The sequence below is a fragment of the Coccinella septempunctata genome, chromosome 1 (assembly GCF_907165205.1).
Source record: "Coccinella septempunctata chromosome 1, icCocSept1.1, whole genome shotgun sequence".
NCBI lineage: Eukaryota > Metazoa > Arthropoda > Insecta > Coleoptera > Coccinellidae > Coccinella > Coccinella septempunctata.
The window spans coordinates 6892686-6914659 of NC_058189.1; the positions used below are offsets into that span (position 1 = coordinate 6892686).

The 21974-nt window shown below is 34.9% G+C and overlaps 4 protein-coding genes across 5 annotated transcripts; 1 reads left to right on the forward strand and 3 right to left on the reverse strand.

Moving 5' to 3' along the window:
- Window positions 1-142: 142 nt before the first annotated feature.
- LOC123315780 (longitudinals lacking protein, isoforms H/M/V) lies at window positions 143-17779 on the forward strand. Of its 2 annotated transcripts, XM_044901637.1 has the most exons (8): window positions 143-612; window positions 1044-1209; window positions 1297-1453; window positions 1773-2016; window positions 2233-2332; window positions 12120-12430; window positions 12625-12834; window positions 16271-17779. In XM_044901637.1, exons 1-8 carry the CDS (start codon window positions 442-444, stop codon window positions 16529-16531), a joined length of 1620 nt encoding a protein of 539 aa, XP_044757572.1. In that variant the 5' UTR covers window positions 143-441; the 3' UTR covers window positions 16532-17779. The 2 variants fall into 2 exon arrangements, with proteins under 2 accessions (XP_044757572.1, XP_044757579.1); XM_044901644.1 differs by lacking the exons at window positions 12120-12430; window positions 12625-12834; window positions 16271-17779 and adding an exon at window positions 5446-6419.
- Window positions 14637-16144, reverse strand: LOC123315795. Its single transcript, XM_044901655.1, has 2 exons — window positions 15774-16144; window positions 14637-15013 (listed from the first exon to the last, which is right to left on the reverse strand). Exons 1-2 carry the CDS (start codon window positions 16047-16049, stop codon window positions 14678-14680), a joined length of 612 nt encoding a protein of 203 aa, XP_044757590.1. The 5' UTR covers window positions 16050-16144; the 3' UTR covers window positions 14637-14677.
- A 1228-nt stretch (window positions 17780-19007) lies between the features above and the next one.
- On the reverse strand, window positions 19008-20377 carry LOC123310842 (NADH dehydrogenase [ubiquinone] iron-sulfur protein 3, mitochondrial). The gene is made up of 5 exons (XM_044894525.1): window positions 20219-20377; window positions 20110-20163; window positions 19805-20052; window positions 19395-19640; window positions 19008-19317 (listed from the first exon to the last, which is right to left on the reverse strand). The coding sequence occupies exons 1-5, from the start codon at window positions 20280-20282 to the stop codon at window positions 19165-19167; spliced, it is 765 nt and encodes a 254-aa protein (XP_044750460.1). The 5' UTR covers window positions 20283-20377; the 3' UTR covers window positions 19008-19164.
- Window positions 20378-21006: 629 nt separating this feature from the next.
- On the reverse strand, window positions 21007-21974 carry LOC123310834 (S-adenosylmethionine sensor upstream of mTORC1). The gene has a single exon (XM_044894513.1). It carries the CDS (start codon window positions 21909-21911, stop codon window positions 21024-21026), a length of 888 nt encoding a protein of 295 aa, XP_044750448.1. The 5' UTR covers window positions 21912-21974; the 3' UTR covers window positions 21007-21023.

Sequence of the window (21974 nt, forward strand, 5' to 3'; positions counted from 1 at the left end):
AATGGATGGCGAGTGATTTAAAATCCAACGAATGCTAATCGGTTTTTGCGTAATAACCAGAGATATATCTCTGGTAATAACATCTCTCTCAACAAGAAGAAAACCAAGAGCATCGAATAAACAACTGTCAAGTCACATTTTCTGTGGTCTTGAGTTGAAAACTGAAAGATAGTGTTATTTTGAAATTAAAACAAATTAAATAATTCTTAAAGATCCAAATCTCATTTTGAAACACAAAGAGCGAAGAAATCATTGGACTTGTTCCTCATGAAAAGTTTTTGTCCAATTTGTTGATGCCATCATTTATACAATTTGGTATTGGTGGACTTTCAAGGTTACATGTATTAGTGGAATCATTTTTTTATTGATTCCAAACTCCGAATACAAAATATAAACAACGTCCAAAATCAACTGGGTTCAATTTGTTGACATTTTTCTGAGATGACAATGCAACAATATTGCCTTAGATGGAATAATCACCAGCCCAATTTTATTTCCGTATTTTCTAGTCTATTGAATAGTGAATCATTAGTTGATGTAACATTAGCAGCAGAAGGAAGACATTTACAAGCCCATAAAGTAGTTTTGTCGGCATGTAGCTCTTATTTCCAAGTGAGTAAAATGCTTGAGGATAACTATATTGTTATACTACTTGAACGTTTACAAATATACTTCAGACAGATGATCTTTCTTGTGAGATACAACAGAAATAAGCAATTCAACTCCAAAAGATGACCTTTTTTCATCTCAGGGTCTGCAAGTGATGATGTCTTATACGTTTACTTTTCTTCATTCTCATCACTTGATATATGCATGTAATTACTCTTCCAGATTCTAAAAAGGCTCATGCTTGATGGACTTTATCCCTATTCTTTGTGACACGCTCTTATCAATATGAAAAGGTAACTTCTGTCTTTGAATGACAGACTGAGATCATATGTTCGCAATTACAAAAGCACATTAAGAGGATAACTCATAGAAAGATCATTTGCGATTTTTATGTTTACTTTCTTGGATATAAAATTCCATAATTTTCTGTTCAGTCTTTGTTCACAATTAATCCATGCCAACATCCAATTGTGATTCTTAAAGATGTGAAGTTTGTGGATCTGAAAATTATGGTTGACTTCATGTATTATGGAGAGGTTAATGTGTCACAAGAGCAGCTACCACACATTCTCAAAACTGCGGAAATGTTGAAAATTAAAGGTTAGAATTAATTAGGGGAATATCGTATATTGATCTAGTGAAAAATATGCAACATACTTGAAATTTTACTTTTCTTCTTCGATAAAGGACTGGCAGAAATCCCTGTGGATCAGTCCATCTCTAGACAAGACAACACATCTGATCGAGCTGAACTTTTAACAACAGTTGACACAAGTTGGAACAATGAGCCGATTCAAAATCAATCTTCACCTTCTCCCTGCCCGTCTTCGCCTTCATGTAGAAGGTAAGGAGCTTACCTAGTATAACAACAAGTCAAAAACAAATAGAATACAAATGTCTGAAAATTTTCAATTCACTGCCTAGAAACATTGAAGTGATTTCAAAGCCCTCAAATGAAAACATTATGGATTTTTGTTGAATGTAGAGATGATATGAATGATTTCTTAGTCCTTTTTGTTTTGACACTGTTTCACTCCATTTTCATATAGAATGATGAATTTGATTTGAAATAAAGACCAATTTAGTATTTTTAATAAACAGATTGTTCTGAATCTCATGTGACTATTACCATCAGAATAAAATCATTCCTTCTGTTTTTTCAGAAAACGATTACGGAAATCATCAACAGGCTCTGGATCTGGTTCTTTAGAAAAATCAGTGGAAGAGTCACATTTAGGGGATTCCGCTCATACTAATATCAGTGTGGAAACAGTCATCAAATCAGATCCTAGCTACAATATGGATAATATAACCAGTCAAAAGAAGCAGAGCAGTAGTGATTCCGAGCTGCAAAGAGGTAGTTCTCATGAAAGTAGTGAGGGAAGTTTGAAACAGCACATTCATTTGGTGAGTTATGCATTTTTTTATACGAGAAACTAGTCATGAATTTGTTGATGTTTCTCAGAAAACCTAAATCGGTTCAAATCAGCATCACTAATAGACTTATGGTTATCTTTCAACTTCATATTGTCTGTTAAATGGCTGATTCATATTTGATTGTATCGTCTTTTGTACACTTAAAATTCATGAAATATTCCTACGATAATGTTGACTTGTTTTCAGCCTATATCCCAGCAAGAATACACAACCATACAAACTATAACTGATACAAATATCGAAGTGCCGAAACCCTCAACCAGTACATCCCATCCGTCAGATTGTCGTAAGTGCTCAAAATTTATTATAAACTTTCTTCCACATCTTGTTGAAAATATTTGAGGCTAAAGTTCAACTGCTACGTGAGCGTGGTGAACCCTTCTGTCATTTCCGATAAGGATGATTTTTCTCCCATACTTCTGCAGAATTTTGGCAGAGGCTAAGCTTCAACTATCACATCTTCATTTTACATTCATATCATTCATATGCTGAAACAATCAGGCGCAGTTAATTATAATTTATCAGTATTCAAGGCCAGTTGGCGCCACTGTAGAGTGAGGTCCAGACACAGAACATAGACAAACTAATGCAAGGTTAGTTTGTCAACGGCTTGGAACATAGACAGATGGAATGGCCACTGCAGTGCTACAAACGCTTTGTTTGTCGTCCACACATTCGATACTTCTTTATCTAGCGCGACACTAAGGCAGTGGCGTTACATGGATAAATTTATGTATACTCCATTCACTTTTATAAAAGCATTGGAATGGCCATGGAAATTTGACACATTCAATGCTGTATAGTACGAAAATGTGAGGTTATAACGCTTGTCAAAACATTCTTTGGTTTTAAATCAGCGCTGCGTTGTCCGTTCTACGTAAATGTCTTAGTACTTACCCATTTATTGCAATGTTAGTTTCCAGACATAAGTTCATTTCACAATGATAATTAATTTTTTGGTGTTTTATCATTCCCAGAAATCTTTGGCAAAAACCAATGTTAATTTCAATCTGATCTCATGAAATATTGCTACTTCACGATATTTTCTCGAACAACTTAATATTCTTGAGGTTGGTATTTCAAACTGTCCTTATGATTGTTTTGTTGAGTGTCTCCCTTTGTCTTTTAGCCCTGAAGAAGGAGGAACTCGCCTCCGAAACGTTGGCAAATTGGATATAATTTGAGAAAAATAAAATACTGTCCAAATTCCTGAGAAAATTTTTCTCAAAGAATTCTATTCATGGATTATAACCAAGCTGATCTTATTCCTAGAAATATTCTTCTAATTCGCCTAGTATAGGGGTGATTCGTACAAATGTTTTAACAGTAGATTCTTGAGGTCAAAAGAAACACTTTTTCCTTTACCATTTTTTCCGAATCGGCTCAGTTTAAAATATACAGTGTTACAGGGTGTTGAAAAACCATAAAAAAATGTTATTTTTAGTCATATCTCACGAACGGTTTCATCGAATGAAATGAATTTCGGAATGTAGTTTTTCATTTATTCAATGAATCTTTTTCGAACACAAGATATCACCCATGTCTTCCAGTTTTCTCATTATGGCCATTACGTACCATAAAAATAACGAAAATTCAGAGAACCCAACTCTTGAATCTAAGTTGGACGCTGTCTAATGAATATTGAAACGTTTTGTAAAATAAAAGTATTCTTCAAATTTTCTAGTATAGCATTTTCGAATAATTTGATGTTCAAAAATAAAAAATATCTGTGAAATTCGAAATATTGTGTACTTTGACCGAATGAAACTCTTTTTGAAAGATCCACAGATGTGTGGTGTCACAGATTTAGCTAGTTATTGTGAAGGTGATTTTGTTTTTCTAGAGGTGCCATAGCTCATTATAAAAATTTGAAATGGCTATATCTTTTTATCATGGTCGAATCAGAAAAAATGGTATAAGAAAAAAGTGTTTCATTGACCGCAAGAATCTACTGTTTAAATGAGTCAAAGAATAACATTGGGAATGTCTTTTACTGAATTATCGATTGAAAACAAGTCGATGTTGATTCGTCAATCAACCGTTGATTCTCCAATCAAGCTTTGTGGAATCCAATATTTCACTAGTTAGTGGATAAGAATTAGATTTTTCAAATTAGTTATGTGCCATATTTATAATTTGCTCATACTTTTGTTTTACAATCCGAAACGCTAACTTGACTTTTCATATGAAATCTGGAATATAATGGTACAATTGAAGCTAAGAAATACCTTGGAGCACTTCATTTCAAATTTCAAAATTTCAAAAATGTTACTTCATTTTCCATTGGAAGTTTCCAAATTATCATGGTTATTTTGAAATATAGTTCGTGTAACTGCAGTTCAAAGAAATAATTCTGTTAGAGGTGGTAGATTAACCATGAGCTATAGTTCACGTTATAATTAGTACCTACAAATTATTGAAATGATGTTAGTTGATCTGTATTATTTATTTTCAAATCGCTTTCACTTGATTCCAGTGGAGGAATATCAATTGTTCTTGCTCCAATTGGTGAAAACTGTCAACTTGAAATTGATAGTATGGATAAATACAATTGTACAGGGCAAAATTCGTCTCGAGAACTATAGCAGCAAGAAGAAAACAAACACATTTCATAGCTCTTTTTCGGAGAAACAAAGATTGGTGAAAACCGTGGCCACCTACGATTTGAGTTATTAGCAAAAAATGAGATTTTGACGATTTTGAAAAGTCCTCATATCTTTTTTATCTTTGAAGTTACAGATCTGAAACTTGAACTATTTTCAGGCACTTTCTTGCGTAGAATCCACTGACGAGCTCAAAATATTTCTCCACTTTGAATCATTAGGCGAAATTCCGTTTTCTCAAATGCTAACTTTCATTGAATTTGTTATTTTTGAATTGAAAAAGAAATGTTTTGTCAGAATATTTCGTATGAAAGTTGCTAAGAAGGTTCAAGTTTCAGATCTGTAACTTCAAAGACAAAAAAGTTATGAGAACTTTTCGATATCCCTACTTGCCAGAACCAGAAAATGGCCGAAAGAACATCAGCTTTCGTTTTCTTCCGTTAACACTCTTTGATATCAGTCCATATTGTTGATGAAAGATCTCTATCATTTCAAGTAATGTTTTAAAATTGTTAAATTTCTGTTATTTACTGTGACGTATTATTTGGAGAATAGAACTCCTACTCGGCGTTTAAAGTTGTATGGTTAATTGAATATCATCATCAATCAAAGCTGAAAGCTTTCAGAATTGCCTACTCTAAAATGATTTTTCAGTGTTATTTACACATTTCCTGATATTTTAGTTGTACTGTAGCAATCTGCATTATATTTTCATAATAAAGACATCATCTCATGTCGCGGTTGAGCTTAGCCTCGCCATATCTGCAATCCGTTAACCGACCACCCATCCTTCCAGGCCTCAACTGGACCAATCTGGTGGACCAAACGGCCTACAATACCACAGATCAATACAACAGTTTTCCAACAAACGCTGCCATACCAAACAACGTAGCAATATCCGAATGCGCATTGAACATAAAGAGATGTACATCTCCCGCTACCGAAGAAATACCTTCGTATCAAAGGAAAAAGCGTAGCGTCAATCCTCAGAGCGAGGAGAGATTCATTAAGGCCTTAGAAGCTGTCAGATTCGGCGGTATTGGGTTTTGTAAGGCGGCTAAAATGTACGGCGTGAATAATCGTACCTTGTGGCTGGAATACAAGAAACGCGGATATCCAAATTTTAGATTGAGCATAAAGAACAGGAAAACCGAAATTCAAAACGAAACAGTAAACACCAACGGGAATAATGTAGATAACGGCAACGTCGATAAACTCTGCACCAAAGAAAATGAACATATCGAACAACAAAATTACAAATTAGAACAAGTGTCCGATAATCCTGTCAACATGGCTGGTCCTGTCGTTGGTTATTTCGACAATAAACATATCGATTTCACTCAGATGATTCAAAGAATGAACCCATCGAACATAATCGGTCAGCCAACTGCCAACATTGAAGCTTACCCAACCGTGAATTTCGATCAAATCAATTAAGGATGAGACAAAATATTTTGGGATAGTTAAGATCGGAGCCTGATTTTCACTATCACTCTCATTCGAATGCTGTACCTAAGAAAAAAAGGTTTTCATTTAATATGCAAAATAAATTTTAAACTAAAGGTGGCTGAGGCAGTAAAATAAATCTGTACAAAGGTGGAGATTTTTCGCTGACAGATAATATGGCAATATTGAATATTTCCTGCTCTCTCTATATGTATTCTTTTTCAATTTAGGTGTTTCACCTAATTATCTTCAAAGGTAAACTCAAAGGTCGAGGCTTAAAAGCTGAATTATCATGAGTATGGTCTTGAATTTCATTGTTAGATACGGCCCAAGTTGCCAATCCAAAAAAATTGTGAAGTTCCTGCCTCATAGAAGAGGAAGTTTTATAATAATGAATTTATCATGCTGAGGTTCGATTGTTAGCGTTATTTATATGTATCTGTAAACTACGCTTCGATACTTTAATCCAAGTAATTGACCAAATATCGATATTTGGAAGACCATATCTGATTGGCTGAAATTTGTGTAGGAACTCCTTAATTCATGTCAAAAAAGTCTCCTAGCTGACAGATTTTCCTAATTTTATAAAATCTGTGAGAACAGGAAAAGGTACTTCCATTGGTAAAACTAGTATCAGGAAATTTTGAAGTTATTGTACTAAGTTTCATCGCAATTGCAAGAGACTTTCAAACTCTCCACTTCACAAACGTCGTTACACTCTAGATATACAATTTCAAAACGACTCAAGGACGTACGGATTGCATAAAGAAACATTGACCGTCTGGCAAATGTCAGCTGTCATTATTGCCGTGAATTCAGGAGTACCAACACAAATTTCGGCCAATCATGTATGATCTTCACAAATATCGATATTTGGGCCCTATTACATATGGGGCCTGTTCCGATATTGCTGCTAGTACTGGCCCGCAATCGAATAACAATAGAACTCGAACGACTGGGCCAATAGGCATCGTTTCTGAAATACTGACAGTACTGTTCAGGAATATCGGAACAGACGGATGGTTTGAAGAGGCGCAATTAACATTACATTTACAAACAATTGACATTTATAAATAATGCGTTATGATCAATAGATATAGATATCTATACATGGAGTTTTCAATGGTGGGGCTTTTTTTCGACAGAAGGTAGAACTCATCAAAATAAGTCGTTTAACCAAAAATTGTCTTTATAAAATATCCAAGATGGCTTAGATACAAATCCTAGAAGTTCGACAAAATTTCATTGAATTTCAAGTACGGGACTGTGGAAGGTGACTCCGGCATCGCAAAAACGAAACAAAACATATACATATGGCTGGACAATGAATGGTTCAGTACCAAGTTCATCTGATTAGATGCATCAGGTCACTTTTGAGAGAATCATAATTGCTGTATCGTGCAATTTAGGGTGAAAAAATATATAGAAATTCGAGGCAATTTCTTGAAAGTGCTTATGTTAGTTATGTTGAAAAAGTGTTTTGATAATTTCCCATTTCATCCCATTTTTACGATGATTGTTGGGATGTTCGAACAAGAAGATTGTGATGCCCATTGTGAAAAAATTCGTGAATAATGAGGAATGATTGTGAATAATTTAGACGAATTTTATTGGTGAGATTTTGAAGTATAATTTCTATTTTTTACACTTGTATAGTAAGTCTCTTCTGTCAGTTGATATCGATATGAGCCATTTTATAAAATCGTGTAAGTTACTAAAAAATAATGAGAACAATTCGGCAATCCTAAGTTTCCATTTCCAATAAACCCTGTATATGTATAGCCATTTCAAGTTTTCAATATGAGCTGTGCCATTCGAATCTATTTCAATAATCATTTTCAATTTATTTTCAATTTTCTTCAACTTTGTCATTTTGAAAGTTTTGAATAGGTGATTTTTGGTAAAACGTTTCATTTTGATCAGTTCTACCTTCTGTTGAAAAAAAAGACTCACTTTCAAATACACCCTGTATAGACCCTGGAAAGTTTTAAATGCACCTTTTTTGAAACCAACAATGACAACTCATCCTTCAACATCTTTTCAAGTGTTCAAGTTAGTGTCTCACCCTCAGTTATATCTTTCAATGGGTTTTCACAAACCTTATTTATTTCAAAAAGCTGCTCAGTTATGGTGTTGCAATGGTTTTATGGCATTAAAATTATATCTTATTATGTTGATATTTATAATTTCAACTGACTTTACGACACCGCAGAACATGCAGGAAATGAGAAAGCAGGAAATATTTAGAAAGTTCGATATTTATCACATCTAACTGAAGATTTTACACATTGCGATGCGGCATGAATAATTTGGTATTTGTTATTTTATTTATAGATAATTTACCAGATCGCGTACCTGGATCCAAAAATCGTTTTAAATGTTGTTTTGAAAGTTTGTTGTATTTATAGGCAATAAAAAATTGTTTGCCTAGTTAAAAAATTATACCAAAGTACTCTTTACACTTATTTTACTTGGAAAAACTTTTTTTTCTTCAAATGTATATGAATTTTTTATCCTTTATTATTTTTTGAATGCCATTGTTGTTGTTGAATCTCTGATAATTCTCCTTTAGATTTTATATACAGAATCCGATTGTAATATGAATATGAATAAAATAGATTTTATCTTGGAACATATACCAATGATTTATACATATTAATCCAAGAAGTATAAGAAGTTTTAACCAATCATAAGTCCTACAAAAAATATTTATCTAAACCCTTACTTTCCATTCCAGAAATTTAGTGGATAGGATCAAAAGGGAATGTGAAGAGGGGATATACTGAATGAAATTGATGTTACGTATTTCCCCCCTTTGTTTCTCACTCTATACAGGTGTCCTAACTGAAACGAGTCACTTGACTTGATTTTTTCTATCTATAGCTTCAATACAAAACTTCTCAATAGTGCAATTAAATTCTCAAGTAGGCTATGGAATTTTGAGGGTTGCTAGTTCTGTGTTTGAACGTAACGCTATAACACTTGTGATTATTTTTCAAATTTGATAGAATTATCAAGTGAATCAGCTAGGAATACATGAAGAAATTTTCATGTCGAAAATTACGCTAGAGATTATATACTCATTGGTTTTTCAAATATATTCAATTTTCGAAAAAATGGGTACGAGCTAGGCGAGCTGTAGATTTTAAAGGGCGGCGGCTGCATTTCACCTTGTGCCCCTACTAGAGTTGTTCCAGCCACCCGCCTGCGTCTTCTACTTCTCGCCCTCTAGTTCCAGAGTTCTAATGAACTCGAGTTGCTGGGATGGCTTAAAGGAGGTTGTCCGGAGGTGTTCCGGAGTTTGCTCCTCATCCACACCTAATCTGCACTGGTCAGTTTCTGCTAGACCAACTCCCTTTAGGATCATCCTGAGGCGGCACCAGTAAGGTATCAGGTATGAGGAGGTATAGCATATTCTTGCTAAGATCCAGATACTCTTTCTAACATGAAACAAATCACCAAAGGAGTACCACAAGGTTCCATTCTGGGACCGATACTTTTCATAATCTACACAAATGACCTACACGTGAATTTAACATCGAATAAAGAATGCAGTTATGTTGATGATACTGCCATTATGTATGGTTCGAAGATTAGAGACACAATTGAGGCCAAAACGGCGGCACTTTCAGAGGCTCAGAGGTGTTTCGCGTCAAATGGTCTTCTCTTGAACGAGAATAAAACTCAAAGACTTGCACAGCAATGATTGGCTCTCATATCTTGACGTTATCTTTCAATCCTCGTTTCGCTGGAACGACCATGTTGAGGAGGTATATCTAATTAGGAGAATGAAAATGATTTTCAGACAGCCAGGCTCACCTACTACTCTACTATCCAATCGCACATGACCTATGGAATAATCGTGTGGGGACACAGCAGTGCGTCTCAGAGGATTCTGAAGAAATAGAAAAAAGCACTAAGAACCATATATGGCATGGGCCAAAGAGAGAGCTGTCGAGACGTTTTCAGGAGAGACTTACGTGCATATCAATCTTCATCCTGACCGCTGTGAATAACGTTCACCAGAATCAACATAGGTTTACGATCAATTCCGAAATCCATTCATACTGCACCAGAAATAGACACCACCTTACTGTTTCACTAGCAAGAATGAAGAAAATACAACAGGGAACCAACTATATAACGTTGAAACTTTATAATAAGCTACCTGAAAATATAAAAGGTTTCAATGAATCGAAGTTCAGTACACACGTAAAGAAGCTGCTATTACAGCGAACAATATACAGCCTGGAAGGGTTCCTATCTTGATTTGTTTGTGTGTGTATGTTGGTGTGAACTCGTATTATTATTTGAATATGCCTTTTTTAGTTTTCTTTTGACAGGTCGTATGGTCTAGACAGATATTTATATTTGTATACTTACCTGTATGCATGTGTGAATAAACAAATAAAAATAAAAGCATTTCCATATACAGTGTGAGTTCTTGACTCACAAATGTTTTGACAGTAGATTCTTGAGGTCAAAAGAATAACTTTCTTCCTATGTCTTTTTTTTCGATTCGGTCCTGATAAAAATATATAGCCATTTTAAGTTTTCATAATGAGCTGTGTCAATCCTGGAAAAACAAAGTTACCTTCAGAATAACTAGTTAAATCTGTGACACTACATATCTGTGGATCTTTTATAAAGAGTTGCATTCGGTCACAGTACTCAATTTTTGGAATTTCACAGATATTTTTGATTTTTGAACATAAAATTTCAACAAAGCGGCGCATTATACGAGAAAATATGAAGAATACTTTTATTTTACAAAACGTTCAAATATTCGTTAGATAGCGTCCAACTTAGTTTCAAGAGCTGGGTTGTTTGAATTTTTGGAATTTTCATGGTACGTAATGGTCATAATGAGTAAACTGGAAGACGTGGGTGATATCTTGTGTTCGAAAAAGATTCATCAAATAAATGAAAAACTATATACCGAAATTCATTTCATTCGATAAAACCGTTTGTGAGATAGAACTAAAAATAACAATTTGTTTTGGTTTTTCAACATCTTGCATCTTTTAAACCGAGCCGACTAGGAAAAAATGTTGATTCTTTTGGCCTCAAGAATCTACTATTGAAATATTAGCGAAAGGAACTTTTTGGAATTATATGTAGCCCCGGAAGGTTCCACCAGTGTTTTTCTTTCGTTTTTTGCCGTTTGCATAGCTTAATTGAAGGCAATTTTCCTTTAACACACTCTACATTACATTATTCTGACCCCATAAGCGTATTCGATATGTCAATGTAGTCATTTCCGTATTTTATGGAATATAAAAATATCATTCGATTCAAATAATTCAAGGTCAATTCACTTTGACTGTAGATGTTGAATTTTTAAAGTTAGGATTAGTTATAAAGTGACGAATAGGTATAGATATTTTATGCCATTCCATTAAAAAGGCAGGAATACTGTTTCTTATTGAGTGCAAACTTGATAAGTATCATTTCGTGGTTGTTGAAAAATTATACTTATTCCAGTGCCCTTCGACCAGGTGACTTGAATCAGTGATACCTTCAGATGATTTGATTGTTCCAAAAAATTGTTGAACACACGCACCCTATTAATATTTCTACGATATTGAACTCTAGGGAGATATTGTTTGAGTAGTTATAAACGGTAGTTTGTTTTTAATCTGTGTGCATAGTACCGCCATTGTTTTACTACGACTTGCCTTAAATTCACTATTATGATCGCTTGATCCACTTATCCAGTAGTTTGAAACCCTCACATAAAAAGAGGTTGAATGTGTGATAAACTATGAATTGTGAATTCTGTAGGTTTACTCATCTATCTAATCTATCAATTTTTTCCTCAACCTTCAGCACAAAGTAATGGTAATCCAATAGGTCTTGTTGCAAACTATATTCAAGCACATCTCCACTGTGTTAAGTAATGCCCCCCTTCTAAGTACCTTTTTCTCTAACCTTCGCACAGGTTCTACCTTGTGAGGTGAATGCGGGGTGCGAACATCGATAAATAATTTCTATACACTATACGATCAATTTTTCTTCCTTCAGATAAACCTAATGTAACTACACACGCACAACTATCTCAACAGTTTATACATCACAGCCAACTCGCTATGGGAACCAAACGAGGACGATTCCTCATGAGGCAACAGCGAATCAAAAAAGAAAACGATGGCAATCATCCATGTGATGGCGATCCTCCTTCCGTCCATTACTTGGCAGTTCCACCGATGCGTATGGAGAGGCAATGCTCCGATCCTTTACCCACGAACTCTCCACCTCCTGGCAGTTTATTAGCAGTTCCTGGTTCCGTCTTGTTGAAGCAGCACTCCCATCCTCTTTTATTGAGTCAGTCAAGAGTAAGTTTCTCAATGTATTGGATTTCTCATATCATCATTATTTAAAAAAACGTTATGTATTTTATCCATTTCGGTTTATAGTGACGTTTCTTAACGATCTCATAGTATTGTTGTTGGTTGTTGAAAACCCCTGGAGATTTTAAGCTCATTAATCCGTCGTGAGAAAATTATATTGGCAATCATTTTTGTTTCAGTCCTTTTCACCACCTTCGAATATTCATTCTTTCGTACACTCCTCGAAGCTCGGAGATCAAGCAGAAAGGGCGATGAGTCCAGTTGTAGTGGTAACAGATCCATTGTCCGTATCTCAGGAACTTCCACTGAAAGGAGATATTCCTCAGATGCCGACAGCTACATTGAGAGTTAGGACAGATGAGCTAAAAAGGAGTGTTTCGTCTCCACAGGTGAGTTCTGAAGACTCAATAAAGAAATTTCATTGGTTGATGTGAATTCGTTTATATGTTTGCTTCCTTAGTGAGAGATAATTCAGAAAACTGATCGGTGCGCATCCGCATTAACGACAACTGTCAATTTTTCGCAGCATTTCTTATTACGGGATTAGTATTCTAAAGTAATAATATAATATATATTATGATTTCTATGTGTTAATGTTTAATTTATACTCGGAAAGAGTTTCCAGACAAGATCTATAATATCAATTGCATGAATGAAATATTAGTCCAAAATAGGTGTTATCCTGGACAGCCAACTCAACTGGAGGAAACGCATAGATAAGACTCTTTCCAGAGCCACGGCGGTCATGTGGGCTTGAAAAAACTCTCTGGCAAGACATGGGGAATGAAACATAAAATGGTACTGTGGCTATACTCAGCGGTGGGCTATTGTCACCTATGCGTGTCTAGCATGGTGGACAAAAACCGAAGAGGTCACCACACGCAACCTGTTGCAGAAACTGCAAATGCTGGCCTGTATTGGTGTTACGAGAGCTATGCCTACAGCTCCTACAGCAGCGTAGAGGCCATACTTGATCTGCCTCCCCTACACTTACATGTTAGGAAATGCGCAGCCTGCTGGAAGCAATGAGAATATCCCTCAACTGGATAACAATATGAGGATATTGAACCAACTGGACTCAAACCTCTTGGCAAAACCATCGGATGTTATGCCAATCATCGTCTGGACAGAAAGTCATCCACGTGGTTTACTGATGGATCAAAATCAGAAAGGGTCATCGGCATATGGACCTAAACTGAGGATCTCTAAAGCCCTGGAAAGTGAACCCTATATTTTACAGACCGAGACACTGGCTGTTTACGTATGCGCTCTTAAAATGAACCTAGAAGGGGCGCATATCTATATCACCACGACAGCCAGGCCCTGGAGGTCCCTGGAATCATACTGTCAGGGATCTCTGCTGACATGGAAGTGCCGTAATACCATAAAGCAACTCGCCAGAGGCAATAAAGTGACTCTACTATGGGTACCAGGGCATTGTGGTGTTGAAGGAAATGAAAAAACCGATGAACTTGCAAAAAGAGCATCAAGGTTACCATCTGCTGGACCTGAGCCCTTCTGTGGGCTCTTAAAAGACCAATATAAGGCAGTGGTCCAACAATGAGAGGTGAACAACAGAATAACCCTATGAAGGGACACTCCTGGACTTACTCAGTCAAAGAAATTCGTGATGATTTCACCGACCTACACCAGAAATCTGCTAAAGCTGTCACGAGCTGAGCTTCGGGTGATGGTGGTACTGCTGACGGGGCATTGTCGGTACAAATATCTTTTGTACCGTATGGAAAAGTCAGCAGATGAGATGAGATTTGTAGGCTCTGTGGATCAGAATCAGAAACAGCTGAACATATGGGGAAACCGGTCCTGGATACTCACGAGGACCGGCCAAGGCCCCTAAGGATGTTGTCGGTTTTGTCAACATTATTGACGACCTCCTTGGGTTAACCGATACAAAGGTGTGGATCTAATGGTTCCAGTCAGAAAATCACTGACTTGTGTGTCGAGTCTATTCCGAGAGCACTTCCGAACCAAACAGAACCACATTCATGAGCAGCAGAAAAAAGTGTAAGGAATGGCATCAGCACCCTATGGGGAACAAGTTAATGTCTGAAGTATATAATTCCTCCATTTTAATTTTGGAGGAGAACTTTCCTAATTTATTCCGAGATATTTATGATTGAAATTATGTTGTAGAACGTAAGGTATCATTGATAGTGGCTCAATTATCTTTATTTTTGTTTATTAAACAAATGAAAACAGAAAACCTCCGTTTTATAAGTCTTCCAACCATTTTCTACATTTTATCATCGATTCGTTCAAAATTTCCCAATCGATAGACGGTCTCGTCATCTCATCTTGTTCTTTTGACTTTATATTAATAAATCCTTCCGATGACGTTTCCGATGCATCTTCATCACATTTTGCCCGAAGAAGCACCCACGTTGCCGAATCCTCTTGTTCCTCATAAATTTCCTTATCTCCCATATAGTCGGTTATATCAATTGGATCGTTAATTTGAAATGGAGCATCATCATCTTCCTGTCTTTTCTTGGAATTTTCAAGCACGCGTTTTAAATCATCTGATGTTTCTGAAATAATGGATTTCTGCTGAAAAGATAAATAGGATATTGACAAATATTTTTATTAAATTTCGATAAATTTGAATAACATGAGTTTTTGTGTATAATTGGAGAGTTTGTCATGCACCCTCTACGAGGGTTGGAGGGAATTGGAATTTTTTGAATGGCTACCCTAACTTTTTGTGCCAGAAATGAATAGACCTTCTACTGCTGAAGATTGGGTTTTTACTAGGGATGAAGTGGTTAAATTTATTGAATTCGATTTTTTACTTTACTTATGTATTTTGATGCCAATGACATACACTTTAGGTGCGATTAATGTTTTTAAGCGTTTTTGAATTCATGCCTTTTCTTTAGGTAGTAATTGATGAACTATCTGAAATAACATTCGCAATCACAAAAATAAACGAACAATCACATTGTAATTCATATGTTCTATCATCAATTACTACCCTAAGAAATACACAAAGAGTGAAAATTTGAATTCAATAAGTTTAATGATTTCATTCCTAAAATAAAGAAAGGGTTGATAAAGACATTAATGACCAACTCATCCTCGGCAAAAAAGATGGACATTTCTGGAACCAAGATTTAGGGTTACCATTCAAAAATCTCAACTACTCACCACCTTTTTCAATTACATATTGAAAGTTGCGTAATTTAAAATGAAAATTGATCTGTATTCTTCTACGAAATAGTAAATACCGAAGATATGAATTTCGTGCGTTATTTTTTTACTCACTCAAATCTGTTTCAAATTGATATTATTATATTTTTTGTTGAAATACCTTTCTTCCAGGAGATTCATTTTTAACTTCCCACAGCGCCTTTTTATAGTCTGTTGTTAATTTCCCGATGAGCTTTTTATTTTCATTATAGATTTTTCTGAATCTTTCACCATGTTTTCCAAGCCATTTATTCTCGCAACAATCTTTTTCCCCAGCTCTTTCCTCAGTAAAATTCAGAGTTTTCACTGGTTCAAATAATTCATTTATATCTCTTCGCTCAACTTTTCCTAGAAATTTCAGTGCAGGAAGTTTTTTCTTCACCTTAGATCTCAACATTTCCTATTATTGTTGATATGTTACCGCCATGGTAACGACAGTATCGATGTACCTAGGTCCGCAAACGCTTAGTTACGGAGCTACTGAGTGTTAACGAAAAACGGCATATGGAATATTTAACTCTAAGAGCCCGTTAACACAGCATATATTTTGTTTTTGCATTAGTACTCCCGAAACTGAGTATCACTCAAATTTGCACACGCACATGCTTTCCATTACAGACTAGCACCAGATCTACCCATTGCCCCGTTGTGAGACCTGGCCCAGCGCTAGGTTGCAACTACTGCTGGAATACAGTAGACGCTCATGGGCGAATATTGAGAAGAAAAACCAAATATCACTGTCCAGAATGTCAAACCAACCTATGCATAGTTCCGTGCTTTCAGGAGTACCATGAAAGACACATGAATCCCAGTCAAACTGACCCTATTGCACTTACCACATCAGTCATGCGTGTTTTTCCTAAAACTACTTCGATGTGAAACTGTTGAAAGTTGAAATTCCGAATTTTATAAAAGTTGTTTACTCGAAAACAATCCACAGGGATACGAGGAATTTGAACAATGGTGATAAATGAGATTGTGAGACATATTTTATTGCCTCAAATAATTTGACAAATGGCTCTCTTTTATTCCATTTGAATTTGTTCAAGTACTCATCAGAGAACGTAGTGATTATTGAAATAAATCCTATACCTGTGAAGTTTTTCATAGATGATTGCTATTTAAAAAAATTAAGGATGAAGAAGCTGAATGAAAATACAGGAACAAATTGATTGATTGGGCAGAAAAACCGTTATATAACAATTTATACTAAATGTTGCAGTTTTTATGGCAGAATGCCTTTAACAATTGGATTGACTCAGAGAAATCTATTTTATTGAATCAGATTATCTGGTTGTATGTTGTTTACATTATTTGAGAAATTTTAAATAGCCGACCTTGTGAAGTTTTTGAAATGATAATTATATAGTAGTGATGGAATACTTTATAACTTACCAAAGATTGGTATTGGTAACTCAATTTCCTACATTTGAAAATTCATTGTTGATACATATATTTTTTATGAAGATATTTAGCTATGTGGAAGCTGTTAGTCCAAGTTTCTTCTTGAAATTTATTTTCGATACCTGAGAAGTATTATTCATTGTAAATATATGTATATAGTTTAAGTGTTGATGAATTATTGCTATTTTTCTGTTAAATTAAAAGTTTAGTCTAGACAAATGTTATATACTATCACAATGTAAATTCGTGATATATTGTTGTAGGCTTTCATGGCTGTAAACATTGTTGGATATCCTGGCTACTTTTGATTAACCAGGTAGCATTTTGTTTTTATCAAACTGAACAGTTTAGTTATGACTCATATGGCTGGTGCTCTTTAAATATTTCTGAATTTTCTGAAAGGCTGGAAATTTCAAACCTAGGAATATTCAGCAATGTTGCAAATTGAATATTTATGGAAAATGACAAGTTAATGTTACTTGAGTTTACTAAATGGTGCATCATACCAAATTATTTATTTTTAACATTTCATCATTCCTTTGTGAAGGACGCATTGAAATGTGATAGTTTTTTTGGTTCGTAACATTTTTTGAGTAGTTTGATCTTTATCAGAGATGTATAATTAAACCCAAATGTTGTAATATGGTAAAAACCAGTTGAAAGCTTTCGATGTATTGAAAAGAAATATTTCATGGTGTAAATAAGATGGTATATTTTTTGAAAGACTTTTTTTTCTCTTTTAAAAATGGTCACCGTAATATTGATCGTTTACAATAAAACACGACTATATACAGGGTGTTTTCCAAGGTAAGTCTCTTTTATAAAATGTAGAATTCGTCAAAATGAATCATTCAATTGAAAATATACATAAAACATTCAACATGGCGCAGTTATCATCCCCTCAAATTCAATGTGATTTCAATTCAAGTGGAAGGTGACACTGGCTTCAGGAAACTTAAAGACATGACTGAAATGTCGACGTGTAAAACAATTCAATTTTTTTGAAAGTGCTTGTGACATTGTTTGTTGGCAAAGTTCTTTTGTTATTGTTTCTAATCGAAGATATTACACAAATATGTAATATCTTTGTTTCTAATGTAGTCTTACTTCGAGTAAAACTGTCAGGGCAACATTGAAGAAGACTGTGGTGACAAATTTTGTTCAGATGAATTTTTCAAAAACATCCTGTATATATGAATGGCATATAGGTACCTATAATGAGGAATTCTCCTCAATTTGGGTTATCACTGCATATGCAAGTTTAAACTGAATAATTATGAGTTTCATTCATGAATTTTTCAAAAGCACCGCGGAAACTATTCAAAATCATTCTTCAAATTGGGGTTTTAAAATTTAAATCGCTTGGTTTCGAGTTTACGATTTGGCAACAACGCCTACTAGACAATGAAAAGAACAATTTCCGATCAGCTTGTTGATAAAATAACAGCTGTTGATTAACAGGCGCGTTCTTACTGGCGAGCCACAAATGCAACCGGCCATAAAAATCCCATAAAATGTTACGACCTTCCTCGTTGGTCGCAGCCATCTTTGTCTATCTATCATCAAGATAATGTATTTGTTGTCCTTTATTTCAAGTCATATTTCAGACGATGTTGCCAACTTGTGCAATCGAAATGAAACTCTTTAAATTTTATACCCATTTGTATTTTTCATTTTTAAGTGCTTAAAATTATTTTTTTTTGGGAAACGGTTGAAATGGTTATTTAAAAATGTGACGTTTCCAAGATATTTAATAGAAAATACATCATTTTTGTCAGGAATATTCCCTATTGCTTTAATTGATATTATAGAGCCAAAAAACCCTTTTACAACTGCAGAACTAGGGAATAAGCTTTCAGTCCTTCTAGCTGATGTTTCCATTGGGTACAATTTTCAGCAATTCAAAGTAAAAATTGAACAGGCTGTCACTTTTCAGGGAACAAACAGCGAAAAATTTAAAACATTTATTTCAAATAATGAATACATTGACCTTTCCCTTTGGGTGTACAGATTTTTACATCAGGAAAGGTTTCTGGATTTCAAAATAAAGCATCTTTAGTTCTATACATCCATTAAGAAATACTTCCAAGTGAAATTGTCAGATATTCTTATTTTTTTATTTCAACTTCCTCTGATGTAGGATTCGCCTTTCTGAAGTTGGGGAATTGTTCCCACGGCGCTGATAAGTCAAATTTCCTGAATTCCTGTGCTAGTTCCAGTGGTTCCACAACAACTCTTTTCTTCTCATCATCATATCGTACCTTAAATAATCAATAGATCAGTCAATTTTTGCCGAAATTAAGTCATTTAGAAATACTAAGAATTCTATGAAAGATACCTCTACATATCCACTCAATGGAAAATCTTTCCTAAATGGATGCCCCTCAAATCCATAATCGGTAAGTATACGTCTTAAATCAGGGTGATTGGCAAAGAATACACCATACATATCCCAAACTTCCCTTTCATACCAGTTGGCAGCTTTAAAAACTTCACAGGCAGATTCAATTGGTGTCAACTCATCTGTATATGTCTTAACACGGCATCTAGAATTGTACCTTAAGGATAAAAGATTGTAGATTACCTGAAATGAATTACCACAATATACTTTTCAACCTCATTTGTTCTTGAAAAGCTTGATCCCCATATTTATACTACTATTATAAATGGTACTAGCAGCTTATTTTTATTATTTAAAGAAAATTGACGAAAATTTAAGGTTCACATTATATGTAATGTTTAAAATACCTCAAATCTATACGGCCTGCTTGGAACATCCATTCCAGCAATATCGACCAAGCTGGCAAACTGTGCATTATGATGATCTTTCAAGAATTGTAATACAGGAACTACACCTTCAGGTGCTATGAGAATCTCCAATTCATTACCAGCTGCGATTTGCACTTTCTGAACATATTTAGGCAGACATTCAGCGACATACTTTCCAAAATCTTTGAGTTTGTCTACTGCGCCCTGCTCAATTTTCCTGATGGTAGCTTAGAAATGGAATTAACTATCAATACACTTGAATATCCTTATATAAAGAAACTTACGTTTTGTTTCTTTTACTGCTTCAGTTGAGAACTTTTTAGAAACAGAAGTAATGCCTAAAAGATCAATTCTTATTAGATTTTGATTGAAGAAACCAATTCATAAAATTACCGGTTGCATTGATATTATAAGGTATTTTGGTAACGAGGGCTAATTTTCTTAGTATCGACGACATTATTACCTAATTATTACAAAACAAGCTGTCTTCAAAACTTGTCAGTGACAGAAATGTAATAAGACAATGTCATTTCTGTCATCCTTTGACAGTGAACGACACAGAAATATAGCCAAAGAGTAACAACAGTTGTTACTCTTTGATATAGCATAAGGGCAGAGACAAGGGTTGTCTCTGGTAGCTACCCTCCATCCATAGCATGGACCCAAAGATTATATCTATAATCTTTGGCATGGACCCTCCACAGCCCCCTTAAGAGGGCTGTGATGGACCATGGAGGCATCAAGGAGATATATCTCCTTGGGATAGGGAGACATAGCCTACCCCAGAGAAGAAACAAAGATTTCTCTTTGGTAGAGAGAAGGAAGAAGGATCAACTAAAATGTTTTAGTTTGGCTGATTTTGAGAAGATAGGACTTTATATCACAAAGAATTTGTCAATATTTTATCAATGTAACTTGTAGCTTTTATGACTTGAAAACGAGACTGTTTAAAAAGTTTCAGAACTAGTTGTCATTAACACCTAATAAGTATTGTGGGACAAAACGACTTTGTCTCCATGTTCATGATGAACCACGTACATTTATCATTCTTCCAATTTATAGCTAAATCTTCTTGCTTCAGTTTAAGTAGGAATTATAAGCTTCAGAATGTACGCCAGAGACTATGATGTACAGATTAAGTTTTGTACAAAAGCAACTCTCTGTTAAATAGAAAGGCAGTCTTTGTTAACAGTAACCTTTAATGTTTGTCTTTTTTAAGAAAATCTTGGGGTATGAACATTTTATCAAATATTTGATTATTTTTATGTAAAACTGACCATCTCTGTGCAATTTCACTATGGATACTCTTTCTGAAGACCATACAATGAATATGGGGCAATTTTTCATATTTTATTCTAGAAAAACCAATTTCAGCAAGCATAAAACGCCAAGACTTCATTAGTTGAGCATTGGCTCCTACATGTTTAGAATCTGGGGTAATTATAAAAAGAAGACCTTCAGGCCTTAACAATTCCATCGCTTTCTCACAACATTTAAATCGTAAGTCTGGACATGGTATGTATTCTAAGAATAAACTGAATACTACAATATCGAAGTAATTAGCAGCTAATGTGTTTTCTTCAATATTTATTTTATTTTTCAGTTCCAGTTTGAGGAAATCCATTTTATTTACACAAGGGCTTGCTGGTGCAATATCAATAGCTAAAACTTCAAAAATATTATAGACAGAAAACGGGTTATAACAACTTCCAACATCTAGAAGCTTAAGCACTGGTTTCTGTGGAAGAAACGGAATGTTAACTGAAATATCAATTTTTTCAGCAATATCAAGTTCCCGTTGCCTTTGTCTCAATTTTTCACTGCTTTCCTCGTCAGTAAAATACTGTAAACAATATTTGTATATCCATTCAACCCTGCAGAAAGCCTTCGATTTATCAGTGAAGTTGTTCTGCCAATGATTCGTTGCCAATATTTTCATGGCATTGGCATATTTCAACAAAAGATCATCATTTTTGCAATGTTCATCCCACGCCTTCTCAAAACCTTTATTCTTCGACTTTTGCCTCAACTCAGAATGGACTGATTTAATCAAATCGGAGAGTTTAATATGATCTTCAGATGCCATTTATTAGTTATTGAAAATAATTTGCAGCACCACTAGCACATCATAACATAAACAAAGTCATTT

Coding starts and splice junctions, on each gene's coding strand:
- LOC123315780 (XM_044901637.1), top strand. CDS start 442: ATGACAATGCAACAATATTGCCTTAGATGGAATAATCACCAGCCCAAT. Junction 1,210..1,296: donor GGAAATGTTGAAAATTAAAG/GTTAGAATTAAT, acceptor TCTTCGATAAAG/GACTGGCAGAAATCCCTGTG. Junction 12,431..12,624: donor TTTTATTGAGTCAGTCAAGA/GTAAGTTTCTCA, acceptor TTTTTGTTTCAG/TCCTTTTCACCACCTTCGAA.
- LOC123315795 (XM_044901655.1), bottom strand. CDS start 16,049: ATGTTGAGATCTAAGGTGAAGAAAAAACTTCCTGCACTGAAATTTCTA. Junction 15,014..15,773: donor ATGAATCTCCTGGAAGAAAG/GTATTTCAACAA, acceptor TTATCTTTTCAG/CAGAAATCCATTATTTCAGA.
- LOC123310842 (XM_044894525.1), bottom strand. CDS start 20,282: ATGTCGTCGATACTAAGAAAATTAGCCCTCGTTACCAAAATACCTTAT. Junction 20,053..20,109: donor AGCAGTAAAAGAAACAAAAC/GTAAGTTTCTTT, acceptor TCCATTTCTAAG/CTACCATCAGGAAAATTGAG. Junction 19,641..19,804: donor GCAGGCCGTATAGATTTGAG/GTATTTTAAACA, acceptor AATTCATTTCAG/GTAATCTACAATCTTTTATC.
- LOC123310834 (XM_044894513.1), bottom strand. CDS start 21,911: ATGGCATCTGAAGATCATATTAAACTCTCCGATTTGATTAAATCAGTC.